This window comes from Mustelus asterias, chromosome 3, assembly GCF_964213995.1.
Source record: "Mustelus asterias chromosome 3, sMusAst1.hap1.1, whole genome shotgun sequence".
NCBI lineage: Eukaryota > Metazoa > Chordata > Chondrichthyes > Carcharhiniformes > Triakidae > Mustelus > Mustelus asterias.
In genome coordinates this window covers 22582450-22605205 of record NC_135803.1, presented here as the reverse complement: position 1 = coordinate 22605205, position 22756 = coordinate 22582450, and the positions used below count along the sequence as shown (strand labels likewise).

Sequence of the window (22756 nt, the reverse complement as noted above, 5' to 3'; positions counted from 1 at the left end):
TTAACTTACCCCCACCCCCCCATTCCAGACCATGTGATCTCCAGGGAGAGGCGAAAACCCAGAGTGAAAAACCCCAGGGCCAATATGGGGAAAAAAAAATCTGGGAAATTCCTCTCCGACCCCCTGAGGCGATCGAAACGAGTCCAGGAGATCACAATGGCCCCGATCGGAAAATGCTTCCCAACCCTAGTCATTTCCACTTCCACGAACACCATATGAATTCCCTGCCCCCGAGACAGGTTCCCAACTATCCGCAGTCTCACTCTGTACTGGCACCAGCAAGATGATCGTAGAATGAAGCCTTGAAACGAGAAACCAGGAACAATTAGCCCGCGCCGCTCCCTGGTCCAAACTAGACCACTTTTTTGTATCCCTCCATTCCCACTCCGTTCATATAGCTGTCTAGATAAGTCTTAAACGTTCCCAGTGTGTCCGCCTCCACCACCTTGCCCGGCAACACATTCCAGGCCCCCACGACCCTCTGTGTGAAATATGTCCTTCTGATATCTGTGTTAAACCTCCCCCCCTTCACCTTGAACCTATGACCCCTCGTGAACGTCACCACCGACCCGGGGAAAAGCTTCCCACCGTTCACCCTATCTATGCCTTTCATAATTTTATACACCTCTATTAAGTCTCCCCTCATCCTCCGTCTTTCCAAGGAGAACAACCCCAGTTTCCCCAATCTCTCCTCATAACCAAGCCCCTCCATACCAGGCAACATCCTGATAAACCTCCTCTGTACTCTCTCCAAAGCCTCCACGTCCTTCTGGTAGTGTGGCGACCAGAACTGGACGCAGTATTCCAAATGCGGCCGAACCAACGTTCTATACATCTGCAACATCAGACCCCAACTTTTATACTCTATGCCCCGTCCTATAAAGGCAAGCATGCCATATGCCTTCTTCACCACCTTCTCCACCTGTGACGTCACCTTCAAAGATCTGTGGACTTGCACACCCAGGTCCCTCTGCATCTCTACACCCTTTATGGTTCTTCCATTTATCGTGTAGCTCCTCCCTACATTATTCCCACCAAAATGCATCACTTCGCATTTATCAGGATTGAACTCCATCTGCCATTTCCTTGCCCAAATTTCCAGCCTATCTATATCCTTCTGTAGCCTCTGACAATGTTCCTCACTATCTGCAAGTCCTGCCAGTTTTGTGTCGTCCGCAAACTTACTGATCACCCCAGTTACTCCTTCTTCCAGATCATTTATATAAATCACAAACAGCAGAGGTCCCAATACAGAGCCCTGCGGTACACCACTAGTCACAGGCCTCCAGCCGGAAAAAGACCCTTCCACTACCACCCTCTGTCTTCTATGACCAAGCCAGTTCTCCACCCATCTAGCCACCTCCCCCTTTATCCCATGGGATCCAACCTTTTTCACTAGCCTACCATGAGGGACTTTGTCAAATGCTTTACTAAAGTCCATATAGACAACATCCACGGCCCTTACTTCGTCAACCATTTTGGTCACTTCTTCAAAAAACACCACCAGGTTCGTGAGGCATGACCTCCCTCTCACAAAACCATGTTGACTATCGTTAATGAGTTTATTCCTTTCTAAATGCGCATACATCCTATCTTTAAGAATCTTCTCCAACAACTTCCCCACCACGGACGTCAAGCTCACCGGCCTATAATTACCTGGGTTATCCTTCCTACCCTTCTTAAATAACGGGACCACATTGGCTATCCTCCAATCCTCTGGGACCTCACCTGTGTCCAGTGACGAGACAAAGATTTGCGTCAGAGGCCCAACTATTTCACCTCTCGTCTCCCTGAGCAGCCTTGGATAGATTCCATCAGGCCCTGGGGATTTGTCAGTCTTTATATTCTCTAACAAACCTAACACTTCCTCCTTTGTAATGGAGATTTTCTCCAACGGTTCAACACTCCCCTCCGAGACACTCCCAGTCAACACATCCCTCTCCTTAGTGAATACCGACGCAAAGTATTCATTTAGGATCTCCCCTACCTCTTTGGGCTCCAAGCATAAGTCCCCACTTTTGTCCCTGAGAGGTCCGATTTTTTCCCTTACAACCCTTTTGTTCCTAACGTATGAATAAAATGCCTTGGGATTCTCCTTAATCCTGTCTGCCAAGAACATTTCGTGACCCCTTTTTGCTCTTCTAATTCCCCGTTTGAGTATTTTCCTACTTTCATTATACTCCTCCAGAGCTCCCTCCGTTTTTAGCTGCAAGATGCCTTGGATCTAATATAGCGAATGCTCATTAGATTGGTCCTTGAGAAGAGACAGTTGCCTGTGATGAGAATATAGGAACAGGAGTAGGCCATTTAGCCCGTTGAGCCTGCTCCACCATTCAATTAGATCATAACTGATTAACTACCTCAATGTCACTTTCCTGCATCAACCTCAGTGCCACTTTCCCACATCTATCTCAATGCCACTTTCTCACATCAACCTCAGTGCCACTTTCCTGCATCTATCTCAATGCCACTTTCTCACATCAATCTCAGTGCCACTTTCCTGCACTATCTCCATATCCCTTGATATTATCAGTCTCCAAAATCTTGTCGAGTTCTGTCTTGAATGTGCTCAATGATTGAGCTTCCAAAGCCCTCTGGGGTCAAGAGTTCCAAAGATTCACCACCCTCTGAGTGGAGAAATCCATCCTCATCTCAATCTTAAATGGCCTGCCCCTTATCCTGAGATTCTATCCCTTGGTTTTAGACTCACCCGCCTGGGGAAACATCTTACCTATAACATCCTGTCATGCCCCGTAAGAACAAAGAACAAAGAAAATTACAGCACAGGAACAGGCCCTTCAGCCCTCCAAGCCTGCACCGACCATGCTGCCCGACTGAACTAAAACCCCCTACTCTTCCGGGGACCATATCCCTCTATTCCCTCCTATTCCTGTACTTGTCAAGACGCACCTTAAAAGTCACTACCGTCCGCTTCCACTACCTTAAAGAATTTTGTAAGTTTCAGTGAGGTCACCAGTCATTCCTCAAATGTTTAGAGAATACAGACCAAGTCTCCTCAATTAATTAATTCTCATTCTCAAATCTCTCCATGGCCTCACCCTTCTCTATCTCTAATCCCCTGCAGTCTCACAACCCTCCTCACTATCAGCCCTCCTCTCATTCAGGCCTCTTGAGTATCCTGGATCTGAATTGCTCTAAACTCTGCAATTCACTCCCTATACCCATATCCCCCAGCCACTGTGGCCCCCATCTCTCTTAAAACCCTCTGTGGACCAAACATTTGCCCCAATTCTCACCCCCTCCCTGTCTACATTTCCTTTATAACACTGCCGTGGGACTTTCACTTCAGTTAAGGGCGCTGTATACAGAGTCTTTGTGATACCACAAGTTGTCCTGGTATTTGTAACTTGGTGTGCCTGGAATGTGCGGGTGGTGGCGAAGGGATTTTCTGTAGGCGAGAGTCTACACTTCGAGGCGCTGTGGCTCTGGGCGCTGTGTGATTCCTAAACTGAGACAAACCCAGCCCCCCTGCAGCCGGAAAAGCCGAGAGGGAACCAGAGGAGACCAAGCTGAGGACCTGGAGTATGTGGAGAGCTGAGGGGATTGAGCCCGTGTGAAGGAAGCCGCGATCTCCTCCATCATCTTATCCAACACAATAACCTCGCCCACTCACCCCAGCTTCTCCGCACCCCCACAGCAGCGTTACCCTCTGTCTCATTTAACCTGGAGTGGGGCGGTGGGGGGGACAGGAAAGATGCAACAAGCTCCAGAACAGAATCAATCCCACGTTCGTTTTGATCTATTCGGTGAGTTGGCGATTTTGTAAATAGCAATATCTCTGGACCGAATTTGGAAGAGTTGAGTTCTCTTCTCATGATGAAATGCAGGTTATGTTTTCTCAAAGCGCTGTCTATTCTTTGGTTGTTCAGTAATAAGAACCGTAATCAAAGGAAATGGGGAAGTGATACATTTCATATCTACACTAAGTAACCGTGCTGAATCTGAGTCCAATTCTGGATGGCGCGTTATGAGGACGTGTCCAATTTCACTGTCCAACTTCTCGCTGCATTCGATCCTAATTTCACTCAATTCAGTAATCAAACATCAGAACTCAACTCAAATCCCCTGGACAGTTTTTCCTCTTGTAATTATTCATGAGCTTTTCCCGCAGAATTCTCTTCCCCAACCACCAAAAAAAAATCCCAGGCAATTCTCAATTTTAACGAAATGTGTTATGCATGTTTACATTTGTTTTTTCATTGTCGTTTCGTTGCTATTCGATGGAATTTTAACCCGCACAGTAAAAGATCAATTCGTTTGGAAGGGCAGCATTTAGCGAAAGGCTTTAAAGTTCATCCACATTGCCCTTTGCCGAGCGGGTAAATTTGCGACGTCCTTACGAATTCTTACATAATAATACATTATTTTGCGTTTCACCCTCACTCGCATCCCTCACCCAGGCACCAACCTTAACGCTGAAATATTCCCACACTGTGCCAATACCAATTGACCCTCCAAAAGATTGTTACAAAAGGGCGAGGAGTGAAGTTTGCAAATTATCTTAAATCGGAAGATTTGATTTGATTTATTATTGTCACATGTATTGCTATACAGTGAAAAGTATTGTTTCTTGCGTGCTATACAGACAAAGCATATCGTTCATAGAGAAGGAAAGGATGCAGAATGTAGTGTTACAGTCATAGCTAGGGTGTAGAGAAAGATCAACTCTGCCAAATCTGTATGAGATTGAATTAAAGCATTGTTAGAGAGTTTAAAAGAGATTGGAGTTTTACGAGCATAGAACAAGAGTAAAAGGTAGAATTAGAGGGTATGCTGGGCAAAGCTCGCAAGACGTTGCCACGCTCCAGTGCCATCTGTAGATGTGTATTAAATATTTCCAAGCTATTAGCATTCAGCCCCCCAGCTTAAAATATTAAAATGCCGCAAAGGAAATATATTCTCCCCTATCATAGCACACGCCAAATCCATGGATGTACTTTTTTAGTTGGAAAAGTTGGAAATCTGAACTAAAATGGAAATATACGGCAGATATATAAATGCAAAATGCAGTTAATCAGATGTGGGGTTTCCATGAGAGCCAATGGTACCAAGTTTTGTTCTATTTTAACCAATCTATGGTTTCAGATAAAGCTCGGCACAACATCGTGGGCCGAAGGGCCTGTTCTGTGCTGTACTGTTCTATGTTCTATGTTCTATTCTCTCTCTTACATCCCATTGGAGCTGATTTTTTATGTACTTTACTTTGGTAGAATAATAGATCCTTAAACAGAAAATTGAAACATTACCCTGTTACTCTCTCCACAGATGTTTGTATTGGTAACTTATGTAACTGTAACTTTGTGTAACTATGGCAACAAATCCTTTTTCACAACATTATTTAATATAGATCTGAAAATATTATGTGATTAAATATAAAATTTAGTTTATTTATTCGTGTCACAAATAGGCTTACATTAACACTGCAATGAAGGTACTGTGAAAATCCTCTAGTTGCCACAGCACATCTTTCAAACAGTGGGAGGAAACCGGAGCACCCGGAGGAAACCCACACAGATACGGGAAGAACATGCAGTCTCCACACAGACAGTGACTCAAGCTGGGAATCGAACCTGGGTCCCTGGCGCTGTGAGGCAGCAATGCTAACCACAGTGCCACCGTGCTGCCCAGAATATTTATAGTTAATGTATAAACCAAATCACCGACTGACATATGATAGCAATATTAAAATGTGTTTTCTAAGATCGTTTGTGTGTGGGAATGATAGACTGTTGGAATGCCTACCTAGGAGGGGTGGGATATCCATGATGTTTTTGGTGTAATATGTGTGCGATCGTGGAAATAGCAGAGGATGATCTTTTGAATGCAGAATCTGGTGGTATGAAAAGTGAGGACAAGGGGGAGACTCCATCATGGTTCTGGGAGAGACGGGAACGGGTGTGATGCGGGAAATAGGTCAGATGTGGTTGATGGCCCCGTTAACCACAGTGTTGGGAGGGAGGGTGGTGAACCTTGGCTCAGGGAAAAGGAAGACACGCCAGGAGCTCCATTTTGGAAAGTAACATCATCAGATCAGTAGAACAAAGGGAGAGGAGCAGGCAGAATGGGACGGAGTCTTTACAGGAAGCAGGTTGTGAGGAGGTGCAGTGCGAGTCGATGGGCTTGTAATGAATATTGGTAAACAGTCTATCACCAGAAATGGAGACATGTTCTTATGTTTTGCCTTCAGAGAGCAATGTATCTTTGTTTTGCTATTAACACATTCTGTTATCTGATCTTCAGATTAACACCTGCCTTAGCATTTAACATTATCATTCCCACTCCCTTTGCCTTGAGTCTTCTTCATCTTCATCAAATCGTATCCCTGACCTTCTATTTTGCTCCACCTCCTCCATCCCCTCTCTTCCACAGTATAAAACCCATCACCTTTCTACTGCTCAAGCTTTGAAGAAGTCATACGGACTCAGAACATTTCTCTCTCCACAGTTGCTTCCAGACCTCCCTGGTTACTTTTGCAGCCCATTCTCTTCTTGGTCTGCAGTAGCCCTAATCTAATCTCCGGATGTGCGCACCCCCCCCCCCCCCTCCCCCCAGCCTTACACCTGGCTCCTCCAGGGTTTACATTATGACCATTCCTTGACAAAATAAGCAGTCCAAATTTGCCCCACAAAGTGAGCTGCATCCGAACACGTGACTAGCATTGGCCACTCACACCAAATATGGCAATGAAAGCAAATTTCTTTCAAGTTTGCGAATGTTAGTAATGCAGCATTAGTTACATACCTGCAAAAAGGTTATAGTGACTTTTCACTCTATTGTACCCTTGCTGTTGTTAAGTAACTCCTGGTGTTTTACCTGAACCATAATGATTAAGATCACAGTTCAACCTGTAAATATATCTACTAGCTGCTGCCTGTACCTATTGCACTAACAGCTGGAACTTACACCTTTTAAAACAGTCACAGGAAATATAATGGACATCCCATCTGACCTTCACGGGGCACTGTAGTATATCAATTATGTTACAGGATTAGTAATCCAAAGGCCTGGACTATGATCTAGAGGTCTGAGTTCAAATCCCATCGTGGTAGCCAGGGAATTATAAAAAGTTAGAAGCAGTAATGGGGACCATGGAACTCTTGGATTATCATGAAAACCCACCTAATTCATTAATGTCCTTCAGAGAAAGACATCTACAATCCTTACCCAGTATTGTTTATATGTGACTGGCTCCAGAGCTGCACAGTTTAATTTCCTTGTGAAATAGCTGAACAAATCGTTCAATTATATACATGAAGTTGGCTGAAATTGAAACTACGTTTTGTAGGTCATTTTAAATTAAAAGTTCTTAAATCACTAGAATAGTATCCAGAGTGAAGATGGTGGTGAGTGCCTTCTTGAACTGTGTTAGGATACAAGATCTGAAACTGTTGCAAGCTTTGATGTTCAGTCTTTTAATTGATCACAAACTTTGTACCCTTCAAGTAACCAGACCAAGTCACAGAGTTCTCTTAAACAGTTGTTTTAATTCAAGCTATATTGCGAAGACACTGGAAAGTCACAGGTCAAAGCCTGTAACTATCCAGAGCCCAGAATTCAGGAATACATGAACAGTTATAGTTTCAAATTCTATTACATGTAATTAGCATATACCAATCAAGGTACAGGAGTTATCTCTATCCATTCATAGCTATTGATTAAGGTTACAATATGCATAAGATGCCGATATTAAAACTAATCACAATCATCACACGTTTGCTTAATTATAATATCCAATCAGCGTGAAGACTTCATCATGTTAGCTGACCTCATTCATCATTGGTTCAAGTTACCATTGATGTCCCAGTTTGTATCCAGTGTCTGTGTATATCACTCCTCCTCACAGGTCCAGATGTCTGATTTAATGAATTCTCTCAGACTAAAGGCTCTGGTGCTTATCTGTGAAGACTTTGATAAAGACCTCTGGTTTTTCTCATAGAAGCTTATGTGAATTTTAAACTTGTGTGATTATTAACATTTTCACCAAGGTATCTTATGAAGTTAGATCAGACCCCAACTATTTGCTATTTTGGCATTAATATGAGGAAATGATGTTTCACTCTAATTCTACTGATAAACTGGGCAGAAAGTGCTCTTGGTTTTAAAAGCACTGTTTCTCCTGCAAGCTTAGCCCCACCCATTAACTCATCACTATCTCTGAAAACCAACCTAATCAAAACCCTACTCTGAAACCGCAGTGGAAAACCCAAATAAACAAAAATGCATTAACTCAGACCATGTGGCATGCTGGCACAGTGGTTAACATTGCTGCCTCACAGCGCCAGGGACCTGGGTTCGATTCTGGCCTCGGGTGACTGTCTATGTGGAGTTTGCATATTCTCCAGGCAGGTTTCAGAGTAGGGTTTTGATCGCTGGTTGGCCAGCATTTATTGCCCATCCCTAGTTGCCTGAGGGCAACTGAGAGTCAACCACATGGCTCTGGAGTCACTTGTAGGCCAGGCCAGGTAAGGACAGCAGATTTCCTTCCATTAAGGATTTTTTTCACTGGGATTTTCCTTCCCTAATGGGCATTAGTGAACCAGATGGGTTTTTCCAACAATTGACAATGGTTTCATGGTCATCAATAGATTTTTAATTCCAGATATTTTTTATTGAATTCAGATTTCACCACCTGCTATGGCGAGATTCGAACCCAGGTCCACAGGACATGAGCCTGGGTCTCTGGATTACTAATCCAGCAATAATACCACTCTGCCACTGCCTCCTGATCAAGTTAAGATTTAAGATTGAAAAACAACTTGTTGGCATAAAATCACTGGGATTTTCCTTTTTGCAGAGTTACTGATGAAAAGAAAGAAGAGGGCAATGTGGCTTTCAAGCGTTCTGCTGCTTCTCTCACTTCTGATCACTGCTGTTGGTATTTTCATTGAAACAAGAACCGAGAACATCAGCATCATCGGCTATGCATCTGGAATAATTGTAAGTGCAAACATTTCTCCGAATGAGAGAATGCAATATTCTCAATGCTGACTCTCCCCTAGACTATAGGTGACAATATCAAATGCAGTTCTATGCCTTTATGGTAATAATTTTATTCTGTCCTGTGTCACTTTCCTTCCCTTAAGTTACTTCTCCACTCCCCAGTTTCAATTTCTCCTGTCAGTGAGGAAGTCGATGATATCCATCCAATTGCAATGGTGGTCACCACTGACACCAAAACCCAGCAAAAATCAAACAAGATCTAGTAATTGATGCATTTTATCCGAGATTGGCTATAAACGGTGTGGCATGGTAGCATAGTGGTTAGCACTGCTGCCTCACAGCGCCAGGGAACTGGGTTTGACTCCTGGCTTGGGTCACTGTCTGTGTGGAGTCTGCACGTTCTCCCCATGTCTGTGTGGGTTTCCTCCGGGTGCTCCAGTTTCCTCCCACAGTCCGAAACACATGCTGGTTAGGTGCATTGGCCGTGCTAAATTCTCCCTCCGTGTACCCGAACAGGCGCTGGAGTGTAGCGACTAGGGGATTTCCACAGTAACTTGATTGCAGCGTTAATGTAAGCTAACTTGTGACAAATAAATAAACTTTAAACATTATACTCAGCTCTTTCTCACTCTGCTACATATTATGTGCACAAGAAGCTATTTTAAAGTGACAAATCTAGTGGAGGCCATGCTTTCAAGTTAGTTCAAGTTGAGTCCAATGTTTCAGAGTTGCAGCAAGCAGGATACACTGATAATCATGCGTTTATATGAAGATTTCTGAATTTTTTTTTTGATGTCCCCTTGTATATCCTTTTATATTATTTAATGGGAGGTTGGACCTAATTATGGCTGGCATCATATGTTTTAAAATATGTTTTGATGCAGTGAGTTTGGGTCTACCAGTCTCTTCTACAATAACTGAATTGAAGTACACTCGGCTTATTTGCCTGTTATATTTGTTTTAATTAAGGCTAGCTCATTATAAATGTATTTGCCATGCACTGTCCTATCCAGTTAGATGGTCTCTCCAGTTATCATAGAAAACCTACAGTGCAGAAGGAGGCCATTCGGCCCATCAAGTCTGCACCGACCACAATCCCACCCAGGCCCTACCCCCACATATTTACCTGCTAATCCCTCTAACCTACGCATCTCAGGACTCTAAGGGGCAATTTTTTTTTTTTTAACCTGGCCAATCAACCTAACCCGCACATCTTTGGACTGTGGGAGGAAACCGGAGCACCCGGAGGAAACCCACGCAGACACGAGGAGAATGTGCAAACTCCACACAGACAGTGACCCGAGCCGGGAATCGAACCCGGGACCCTGGAAGCAGCAGTGCTAACCACTGTGCTACTGTGCTGCCCTTGTTGTTCGTGTCTGTCGTATAAGGGTTAATTCTAACAATGTGATATGCTAATGAGACACAGTATACACCATCTTAGGAAGTGATGCAATGTTATATGATCTCTGATTGTAAACAAACCGATCTGAAATAAGATCATATTTAATTTTCCAAATTTTTCTTAAGATTGACCTTGGACTGTTTGATAGGTCATCAAAATGGGTATCGGTTTGTTATTGTGGGCTAAGGGGTTTGTTGGGAACCTGACCTTGGCATTGGATCAACATTCCAGGCAACATTAAATGGTGGCATGTTAAATTATTCTCCATAGTCACTGAGCTGAACCAGGGCACCAGATTCCACCCCCCCCCCCCCCACCCCCTACAACAGTCCCCCCCTCCCAGCTAAAGGTTGGTGCGTGAGGGGTGAAGCCCGCCTAGGGGAACACCCGCTGCCCTGCAACCATTTAAGTAGACTTGTTCCTGAGAGGCAGAAATCCCACCTCAGATAGCTTCCAGCCCAACAGAAGCCAACAGCTCTCTTGCACTTTGGGACAGAGGGGTGGGGAGTTGGATCGGGATTCGCGCTAATGTTTGGGCGCCCTGCTGGGTTTTAGATCCCATATATTCAACTGTTTTATTCAGGGATGGAGCTGGGTGATCCTCCGCGATTATCCACAGCACCGGTACCCCACAAGGCTGTGTCCTCAGCCCTTTACAATACCCCTTATACACTTTTGACTGTGTGGCCAAATTCTGCTTCAACTCCATTTTCAAGTTTGCTGAGGACACCACCATAGTAGGTTGGATCTCAATGACGAAACAATGACGAAACAGAGTACAGGAATGATAGAGAGAATCTGGTGAAATGGTGCGACAACGTCAATCTCTCCCTCAATGTCAACAAAACGAACGAGATTGTCATTGACTTTAGGAAACATAGTGGAGGACATGCCCCTGTCAACATCAATGGGGTTGAAGTGGAGATGGTCGAGAGCTTCAAATTTCTAGTTGTTCAGATCACCAACAACCTGTCCTGGATCCTTTATGCCGACACTATAGTTAAGAAAGCCCACCAACTCCTCTACTTTCTCAGAAAGCTATGGAAATTCGGCATGTCTGCTATGACTCTCACCAGTTTTTACAGATGCGTCATAGAAAGCATCCTTTCTGGATGTATCACAACTTGGTATGGCTTCTGCTCTGACCAAGACTGCAAGAAACTACAAAGGGTTGTGAACGTAGCTCAGTCCATCACGCAAACCAGCCTCCCATCCATTGACTCCATCTATACTTCCCACTGCCTCAGGAAAGCAGCCAGCATTATCAAGGCCCCACGCATCCCGGACATTCTCTCTTCCACTTTCTTCTGTCGGGAAAAAGATAAAAAAGTCTGAAAACACATACTAACCAACTCAAAAACAGCTTCTTCCCTGCTGCCATCAGACTTTTAAATGGACCTATCATATATTAAGCTGATCTTTCTCTTCATCCTATCTGTAACTGAAACACTACATTCTGCACCCTATCCCTTCTCTCCTATGTACTCTATGAATGGTATGTTTTGCCTGTATAGCAAGCAAGAAACAACACTTTTCGCTATATTCCAATACATTTGACAATAATGCATCAAATTAAATCAAATCAAAAATATTCCTTATGGAGCAAGTCCAGTCTTTGTCAACAGTAGCAGTCAAATTGGTCCATTTGAAAACTGATGTTGGGCCGATGTTTTTGGTTTTCCAGTTTCTGCTTATTATTTACAGAACTAGGAAGACTGTTAACGATTATGCAGAAAAGGTTAATGGGGAACAGTATGGAGACAATCTACGGTCAAGTGCTTATGAATAACACAAAATATTCCAAATGTTATCCTGTTCCCCCCTTTCAAAATGTTATATACGTTGTAACAATCCTCATGGGACAACTGGAGCTCAAAATAATTACAATTATTGAATGACCCAAATGAAGAAATTACCAATAGGATTCCATTCTTTGTAACTTTTACTTTAACATAGATCAGAATCCATGATAAATAAACACCCCACTTTTCTCACTCAATGGATTTGGCCCTCGAGTGCTCCGGGGGACCTGGCACTCCATCCAGGTCCCCCGGAGACAACCATCACCCAAATGGCCACTCCTTCAGAACATCCTTAGGCTCCTGACAGTCTTGATGGCAAAGATTCCCCAGCGACTCCTTTATCTGACGCCTTAAATAAACCTTGTTAATGGCTCTGGCAAAACTCAAGCATAGCCGTAAAATCGTCCAGTTCACAATCTCTGCTTTAACCCTGTCTTCAGTGTTCTAATCTTTTAACTGCATTACAAAGACAAGTGGCACAAGGTTAGCAATGCTGCCTCACAGTGCCAGAGATCCGGGTTCGATTCCTGTCTTTGGTCACTGTCTGTACGGAGTCTGCACATTCTCCCCATGTCTGCGTGAGTTTCCTCCCACAGTCTGAAAGACGTGCTGGTTAGATGCGTTGATCATGCTAAATTCTCCCTCAATGTACCCGAACAGGTACCGGAGTGTGGCGACTTGGGGATTTTCACAGTAACTTCATTCCAGTATTAATGTAAGCCTACTTGTGACACTAATAAAATAAATAAACTAAAAGACAGCTCCTTGTAAATGTGACTTATCTGTTCAACCCCTGCTGCAGCTCGCCTTTGTCCATAGTCCACCTTTGCGTCTGCCAGCCACAGGGTTTTCGTATGTTGACTTCTGTCCTGATGATATTGCTTCCAGGTCAAGGGTTAGCAGCCACATAGACCACTAATTCTTATTATTCAAAAAAATTACAATTGATAATGTTACAATTGATGCAAACTCTTAACGTCCTTCTCAAACATTCTTAATACCAATTACAGATTCCACAGACATTTTAACAAAATTACAAAGTTTTCTTACTAAGTGCTTCTGGCTCAAAGATCCTCACTTAGAATTTTGTGCTCTTTTAGGAATATGTGAACAGCAGTGGACCATTTAGTCTTCGTTCTGCAATTTTAGTGTATGCGCTGCCAAAGTAAATCTCAGATCATATGAATATTTTAACAAGAATTTGAATTTATTGAATGACCCAAATGAAGAAATTACCAATAGGATTCCATTCTTTGTAACTTTTACTTTAACATAGATCAGAATCCATGATAAATAAACACCCCACTTTTCTCACTCAATGGATTTGGCCCTCGAGCTACCTGCAATGATAGCTGCACTCCATCCAGGTTCCCCGGAGACAACCATCACCCAAATGGACACTCCTTCAGAACATCCTTAGGCTCCTGACAGTCTTGATAGCAAAGATTCCCCAGCGACCCCTTTATCTGACGCCTTAAATAAACCTTGTTAAATGGCTCTGGCAGTGTCTCAACAATTTTAAATTAGGTGGTGATAATTTGCTGGAAAGCCTATCTGAGGGATTAGGGGTCCACGCAGACAGTCACCCGAGGAGTAGATGAAAACAAGTCACCTGTGTTAATATAGATTATTTACAGTCCTCAAATAATTTGATTTGTATTGTTTAACAAATGTTGACAGATGTTCTGTCCAATCAAATGACAGGAATAATGAATATTAAACACCAGGCCAAGAAGGGGCTCCACTTATCACCTGGAATTTATTTGCAAATGTTTCAGACCATTGAAAGACCATTTTCTTTGATATTTGACTCAATAGGAACTCATTGAGGTGCCTAGACCTGAAGGTGAATGAATTGCTGGACTTGGGTATCTTAGAGATTGCCTCGCTACTTTTGAAACCAATGATTTGCGGTGGGCTAGTGTTAGTAATTGTGAGCAATATCTGACTATCTTCTATTTCCACCAGCCTGGATCAGAGGGTTGATAGAGACACTGAGACTAGTGTCTTGTGTTTGATAAGTTCCTGCTCCCGATATGGGCCAGAGGTAATGGAAAAGCTTGGATATGGAAGTTGAAGCGGAGGACCAACATGACATCCCATGCATGAGTGAGGGGGTAGGAATACAACAATAGAAAATACTGGATAAACTGCTGCCCCAATCAACCCTGACACCCACTCTCAATCTGGGACTAAAACCTGGGACCTGAGGCGATTGACCTTTCGAGCCTAGGTTGTGATTCAACCTAGGAGGGATCCAGCCAATAGCTGGACTGAGTTTCTAGCTTACAGCAGTGCCACAAGACTAATACTTATCAGCTGCCCAGAGTTGCAGTGCAGCCCTTACACAAGCCTATAAAATCATAGAATCCCTACAGTGCAGAAGAAAGCTATTCAGCCCATCAAGTCTGCACTGACTCTCTGACATGGTACCTTACCCAGGCCCTCTCCCCCTCTCTATCCCTGTAACCCTACACATCTACCATGACTTATCCATCTGACCTACACATCTTGAGACACTAAGGCCAATCCACCTAACCTGCACATCTCTGGACTGTGGGAGGAAACCCATGCAGACAGTGACCCATGGCTGGAATCAAACCTGGGTCCCTGGCGCAGTGAGGCAGCAGTGTTAACCACTGTGCCACCGTGCCATCCCTATGTTCATCTTGGCCACAAAATGGGTTCAGTTGATGGACTTTCATTTTCAACTCCTCACAACATGCTGCATCCATGCTGTGGGCGGCATGGTGGCACAGTGGTTAGCACTGCTGCTTCACAACGCCAGGGACCCAGGTTTGATTCCAGCCATGGGCCACTGTCTGTGTGGAATTTGCACCTTCTCCCTGCATCTGCGTGGGTTTCCACCGGGTGCTCCGGTTTCCTCCCACAGTCCAAAGATATGCGGGTTAGGTGGATTGGCCATGCTAAATTGCCCCTTAGTGTCAGGGGGACTAGCTAGGGTAAATGCATGGGGTTATGGGGATAGCGCCTGGGTGGGATTGTGGTCGATGCAGACTCGATGGACTAAATGGCCTCCTCCTGCACTGTAGAATTCTATTCTATTCTTATATAGTCCTCTCTCTCTGAGGCACGTATGTGTACAGATGAGACAATGAGCTGATTATTACGTGGAGTGGATTTTAGTAAGAGGAGGCCTGTGGGGAGCTTTCTCAGTTGGAATGAAAGAGTGAAGAGAAAAGTATGGGGGAAAGTATGTTGAAGGTTGATAGAACATGGAAGGTAGTGTGATAGAGTTGGGTTTCGGGAGATTTAAAGGCAGGGAGATAATTGACATTGACAAATGGTTTTTGGATGGGATGGGGCATTCTGCTGGAAGGTGAGCAAAGGAAGCAAAGAAGAAATATGACACTAGAATCAGAGGGGTGTGCAGCTAGACAGAGTAGATCAAAACCTTGGAGGGGAAATTCCAGCTCAACATTTAGGCAATTGTGCTGATCCGTTGCTGTTTCCTGTGTTTAATTCATGATTTTGGCGAGAAATACCATTGATTTCTCCTTGATATTTATTTTCCAAGTCCAACAGGACAAGAGAGGCAGAACACAAGGTTCTAAACCTTGCTTGGATGGATGAACATACGGTTGGAATGGTTAAAGCAGCTGAACACTTACATTATCTTGCCTCCTATTACAAAGCCCATTGCAATGGTAACTGTTAAGATTAATTAAGTTTGGAATAATATTCCCATGTTCCTTTTTCTCCATAGCTTGCCTTTGGATCATTCCTTGGATTGCTGGGACTCGCACTGGATGAAAACCGGAAACAGCTGGTAAGATGTTTTAATAATCTGGTGATAACAAATATGATGTTGCGCAGGATATTGAGACATTATTGACCGTAATGCACTTTGTGACTCACTGAGGTTGTGAAGGGCACTATATAAATCCAGCTTCTTTCCTTCTCTGTATTCTTTGTAAAATGAACAATGTTGATCTATTAAATATTTATCAAATATTATCAGTACTTTGATTAGCAATGGCAGTATTATTTATTGTACCTCCCAATCTCATATATGTGTGTATATAAATACTACATGTATAGCTCAGTTGGCTGGATAGCTGGTTCGTGATGCAGAGTGATGTCAACAGCATGGGTTCAATTCCCGTACCGGCTGAAGCTATCCACAAACTTTCTCAACCTTACCCTTGCCTGAGGTGTGGTGTTCCTCAGGTTAAATCACCACCAATCAGTCTGCGGTCATCCGGGACTATATATATATATATATACAAGTCACAATAAACAAATGCACATGCGGTTTTCTAAGCCTCGGACACTGGGTGGGATTTTACGGTCTCGCTTGAGCAAGACCGGAAATTCCCATCTGAGGTCAGCGGACAATTCCTTCCCCGCTCCGATTCCGTGATGGGTGAGGCAGTAGAATTCCGGCGATTGTGTGTTGTAGTTTTAAGATTAGAGGCTATTTGGTTGGAACTACATATTAATACAATGTAACTCTAAGTTTATTGTCAGAATCCTGTCTTTTTCACTTGACTGATCAGGTTGTTGAAATTATAAAATAGGTTTGTCTTCAAGGTTGTCACAGTAAACTGGCAGAGCAGATTCCCCCGCACATTAGAAAACCCTCTTGATTTTAATGACATTAATATATATATAAGGGACAGACTAACTACTCTGCCACAATACATTCCAGTAGCAAAGACAAAATATACCCTTGTGTTTTGTGAATGAAATATCTGGGCAGTGTGTGAACATTCTATGCATACTCGAAGAGGAGGTCAAACTATAAAGACAGCAGTGATATGACAGGCGTAGTTCTTGTGAATAAATGGTGTCCAGCTGAATTAATGTTGTCAATTTTGTTTATTGTATGCCCGTTAGCTGTTGCAAGCACCAGTATTCATGTGACATTTACTGTATCTACTTCAAATACCAGCCTGGGAATGAAGAGGAGCAAGTCTGCCGACCCAATTCAAAGTCTACAGAGTCAATAGTCTTGTCCATTCTGCTCTATGCATGGGAGACATGGACTGTGTACCAGCATCGTGCCATAAATCAACCACTTTCACTTGAGCTGCCCTCAGAAGCTTCTGATGATCAGAGAGCAGGACAAGGCACCCGGCACTGAGGGGCTCACCCGAGCTGGGATGCCAAGCATTTACACCATACTGAGACAGTCACAGCTGAGTTGGGTCTGGTCATGTAGCCAGGATCCCTGACACCCGCTTATCCAAGTGAATCTTCTATGGAGAGCTAGAGACTGGGGAACGCTCTCATGATGGTCAAAGGGAGTGCACCAGGGACACTCTGAAGGCCTCACTTAGAAATTTTGATATTGAACAAGTTCACCCAGAATTGCTGCATGTGGCGCAACCGGTGAAGAAAATGGCACCCTCCCTTGAAATCAAGTGCATATCAGAGGCAGAGAGGAAACACAAAGAGAGGCAATCCTTAGCATTATTTAAATGTTATAATCATGTCCAGTATTATTCCCTGCTCCCTTTTCAAGCATCCTTGTACTAATTCAATTGTATTCACTGTTTACTTATGAGATTGATTTTTATGATCAATATTCATAGAAATCATAGAAATCAAAGAAACCCCACAGTGCAGAAAGAGGCCATTGGGCCCATCGAGTCTGCACTGACCACAATCCCACCCAGGCCCCACCCCCACATCCCCACACATCTACCCGCTAATCCCTCTAACCTACACATCTCAAGACACTAAGGGGCAATTTTAGCATGGCCAATGAACCTAACCCGCACATCTTTGGACTGTGGGAGGAAACCGGAGCACCCGGAGGAAACCCATGCAGACATGAGGAGAATGTGCAAACTCCACACAGACAGTGACCCAAGCTGGGAATCGAACCCAGGTCCCTGGAGCTGTGAAGCAGCAGTGCTAACCACTGTGCTACTGTGCCACCCACGTTACATTTCTCAAGAGCCCGTGCCTTCTCCAAGACCTCGACCTCTTTGCAAGTCCCAAACCCATCAGAAAATTGATACAAGACATAGAGATCAGCTGACCATTTTCATAGAATCATAGAATCTCTAGAGTGCCGAAGGAGGCCATTCGGCCCATCGAATCTGCCAGAAAGTCCAAGATGTGCGGGTTAGGTGGATTGCCCATGTTAAAGTGTCAGGGGGACTAGCTAGGGTAAATGCATGGAATTATAGGGATAGGGCCTGGGTGGGATTGTGGTCGGTGTTGTCTCGATAGGCCGAATGGCCTCCTTCTGCACTGTAGGATTCTATGACTCCCTCTGACAGAGTACCTTACCCAGGCACTCTCCCCCACCCTATCCCCATAAACCCACACATTTACCATGACCAATCCCCCTAACCTATACATTTTTGGGCTGTGGGAGGAAACTGGAGCACCCGGAGGAAACCCACACAGACACGGAGAGAATGTACAAACTCTGTACAGACAGTGACCTAAGGCTGGAATCGAACCTGGGGGTCCTTGGCGCTGTGAGGCAGCAGCGCTAACCACTGTGCCGCCGTGCCGTTTTGCTCACTCACCATGGAAATTGTTAAGAAAACATATCCCAATGAGTTTGACAATATAGCTGACGCTTCATAGAAATCATTGAAATCATAGAAACCCTACAGTGCAGAAGGAGGCCATTCGGCCCATCGAGTCTGCACCGACCACAATCCCACCCAGGCCCTACCCCCACATATTTTACCCGCTAATCCCTCTAACCTACACATCCCAGGACTCTAAGGGGCAATTTTTTTTAACCTGGCCAATCAACCTAACCCGCACATCTTTGGACTGTGGGAGGAAACCGGAGCACCCGGAGGAAACCCACGCAGACACGAGGAGAATGTGCAAACTCCACACAGACAGTGACCCGAGCCGGGAATCGAACCCGGGACCCTGGAGCTTCCTGTAATTGTCTTTGACTGCATGGCCACAGAATGCTCATTTCAGAAAAAATGTCTGTTATCCGGCAGGGGAGGTGCCCGTGAACCAGATATGCTGGTTAACTGAGATATAAGGTGAGTTCTGCGTTTTCAGCTAATGAGAAAGCTCCAGGATGATCCCACAGGTCTTGTGAGGTGTGGTAGAGCATGACTGGAGTGAGAAGCCTCGAGGGGAGGTGGTTCTGCAGACTGAGGAAAGGCTGCTGGTAACTATAATTGGTCAGTTTGACTTGCCCCGTCGTAAAACAGACTTGACCCTAGAATTCCGCTTAATGGAAAATTCGGGTTGGCAGAGTGCCGGGTAGAATCCTACAGTGCAGAAAGAGGCCATTCGGCCCATCGAGTCTGCACCAACCACAATCCCACCCAGGCCCTATCCACATATCCCTACATATTTACCCACTGACCTATGCATCCCGGGACACTAAGGGGCAATTTAGAATGGCCAATCAACCTAGCCCGCACATCTTTGGACTGTGGGAGGAAACCGGAGCACCCGGAGGAAACCCGTGCAGACACGAGGAGAATGTGCAAACTCCACACAGACAGTGGCCCGAGCCGGGATTCGAACCCAGGTCCCTGGAGTTGTGAAGCAGCAGTGCTAACCACTGTGTTACCGTGCCGCCCCATGGAGAATTATGGAGAATTTACTGTGAATTTACAGTGGTTATCCTGCGTGTAAACGAGATAACCACTGTGTTACAGCACACAGCCTCTTGCAGCTTTATGTCCTTTTATTTACTGTGCTGCAGTGTGAAACACAAGAAAATGTGGGGACCCATTAACCTTAGAGCTCCACCTTCCTTGCTTTACCTTTGTATTTACGAGCCATCTCCAGAAGTCGGGATGCACACAGACACCTGGAACAAGTATTGAAAATCCTGCCAATAAGTTCAGATTGGCATCAGCATGGCTCATTCTCCTGGGTGGCTGCAAGTTGGCCTTAACTCACACAACAGACCGCTCAGAACATGGGCTTCGAGTGGTGATGGAGTGTGGAAGATTATACTCTCCATCCTATGTGTAAAGTAGCTTAGTGGAGGTTCCTGAGGCATCATGTTTCAAACTTTTTCGTCTATACAGTTTAAATATTGCTAATATTGCTCAGTCCAATCGCATCAAATGCACTCTTCTCCCATATTTATCCATCATTGTGTTCTCCTTTATCTCTAAGTTCCCCCATCTCCTCTCCTGGAGACTGGTCTACAGCGCTTCCATCCTAGAAACCAGCTGGCGTTTGGATAGTGAAGTAAAATAAAGTTCATTTATTAGTGTCACAAGTAGGCTTACATCAACACTGCAATGAAGTTACTGTGAAAATCCACTGGTTGCCACACTCTGGTGACTGTTCGGGTACACTGAGGGAGGATTTAGCACGGCCCGTGCACCTAATCAGCACATCTTCCGGACTGTGGGAGGAAACCGGAGCACCTGGAGGAAACCCACGCAGACACGGGGAGAACGTGCAGACTCCGCACAGACAGTGACCCAAGCCGGGAATTGAATCCGGGTCCTTGGCGCTGAGAGGCAGCAGTGCTAACCACTGTGCCACCGTGCCACTCCAGCCAGCTGAATAAATATCAAAGGATGGTTTCTTCTCCTCACTGCGTATTTCTGATCGTCTCTCGTCGAACATGTTATCTCGTTTGCAGCTCTGCATGTGTTCAAATTCAAACTGTAGGCAGTTTGTTTAAAATATTCTCAAAAGGATATATTAATTTTACATCAGATTCATTGAGGCCAGTTCTGGCCAAGCGTTTCTCAAATCAGCGCTGCGACAGTTGGCAGAGTCCGTCGCTGAGCAAAACCAAAATAACATGGACACCAAGAAGTCCAAAATAGAAACGTACTCAGCCAGTCTGACGGGGTCTGTGGGAAGAGGGTCAGCGAGAGCCTTTCGAGTTGGATATGTCTCCTCTTCAGAACTGATTCATGCTCTATTTAAAATGTCAACTGTTTTCTCTCTCCCCAGCTGCTGCTCGACCTGCTGGGGGGGTTGGGGGGGGAGGGGAGCAGGAGGGGAGAGGGGGGCAGAAGGGGAGAGGGGGGGGCGGGCTGGGTGGGGGGTGGGTATTGTTTCCAGCACCTTCTGTTTTCATTAAAGTTCATTGCTGCTTTGGGGATGTATGTGTCATCACTTGAAGAATTATATTGTTGTCGGTAATTATGAATAATTGACTTTTAACATAGTGGTTCTCCTGCGTGTAAGCGAGATAACCACTGTGTGACACCACACAGCTTCTTGCAGCTTTATGTCCCTTTATTTAGAACTTACAGTGGTTTTTGCCTTGGGGCAGCACTGTGGCACAGTAATTAGCTTTGCTGCCTCACAGTGCCAGGGACCTGGGTTCCATTCCTGGCTTGGGTCACCGTCTGTGCGGAGTCTGTACATTGCCCGTGTCTGTGTGGGTTTCCTCTGGGTGCTCCGGTTTCCTCCCACAGTCCAAAAGACATGCTGGTTAGGTGCATTGGCTGTGCTAAATTCTCCCTCAATGTACCCGAACAGGTGCCGGAGTGTGGCGACTAGGGGATTTTTACAGTAACTTCATTGCAGTGTTAATGTAAGCCTACTTGTGACACTAATAAATAAACTTGTATTCATACTGTAAGTTCTTGTATCTCCTATTGTAAGTCAAAACTGTTGACTGCAATTAGTCCCTTGTTGCCTTCAGCACTTACACCTTTGTGATGCTGTTACTGGGCAAAAAGTATTCAAGGAAATTTATGTTTAGAATGATACAATGCAGATATACTATTAATATGCTAAATGCAAATATTGTTTTCTTTTTGGCAGCTTTGAGGTTCTGCAGAGCTCATTGCCATTGGTGGACTACTTACCGTGTTGTATTGTATTTGAGAACCTCTTGCTTTATGTCACTGTTGTACTCAAGGAAACTTAACCTCATACAAAGCAGGCCCAGATACTCCTCCAGTCAGCTGATACAAGCAGAAATGAAGAGTTTGTCGCTTCGAAGCATCTGGTATTTTGACCTGCTTTGCAGACATTTTTCAATCTGTTTCTCCTCCATACCTATCTCACTGTGACTTCCACTTATCCCACACCCCACCCAACAATGCTATGTTCTCATTTAACCTCTACATTTTCAATAGCTCTAGGGCCCCCCCGCCACCACCGCCACACATCCAGTGTGAGATTGTCCGAAGTATTCACTAACCCCTGGCCTGATGGATATTCATCCACGCATTTCAAGGAATCGAGGGAAGATATGACAGAAACATTGCTACACATACTTAATAACTCATTAGAATAGGGCGTCATCCCAGAGGACTGGCCGATAGCTAATGTAATACATCCATTTAGGAAGGGGGTAGAACTTGTCTCGCAAATTGTAGATGAGTCAACTAAACATCGAAGATAAGAAAAATAATAGAATTCTTGCTAAGAGAGAGAACAAAAGAACATCAAAATATAATAATAATGAGCAATAATCTGCATGGATTTCAAAAGGGAGTATCTTGCTTGGCCGACCTTATTGAATTTTTTGAGGAGGAGATGGTGGTAATGTAGTCAATGTAATTTACCTTTGGTTTCAAAGGGCCTTCAGTGTGATGAACCATAATAGACCAACGAATAAGGTCAGTGAATGTGGAGTCAGGGTCAAGTGGCAGAATAGATTGCTTTGATGGTCTCAGGACAGGAAGCAGAGAGT

At 44.5% G+C, this 22756-nt stretch overlaps 1 protein-coding gene across 1 annotated transcript in view; it reads left to right on the top strand.

Moving 5' to 3' along the window:
• Positions 1 to 3506: 3506 nt before the first annotated feature.
• The window catches only part of LOC144483139 (transmembrane protein 255B), a 62982-nt gene continuing 43732 nt past the window's right edge, over positions 3507 to 22756 (top strand). Inside the window, exons 1-3 of the mRNA XM_078201931.1 lie at positions 3507 to 3767; positions 8816 to 8958; positions 15896 to 15958. Of these exons, the coding sequence (XP_078058057.1) occupies positions 3716 to 3767; positions 8816 to 8958; positions 15896 to 15958 (258 nt within the window). The 5' untranslated portion in view covers positions 3507 to 3715. The remainder of the gene's footprint in view (positions 3768 to 8815; positions 8959 to 15895; positions 15959 to 22756) is intronic.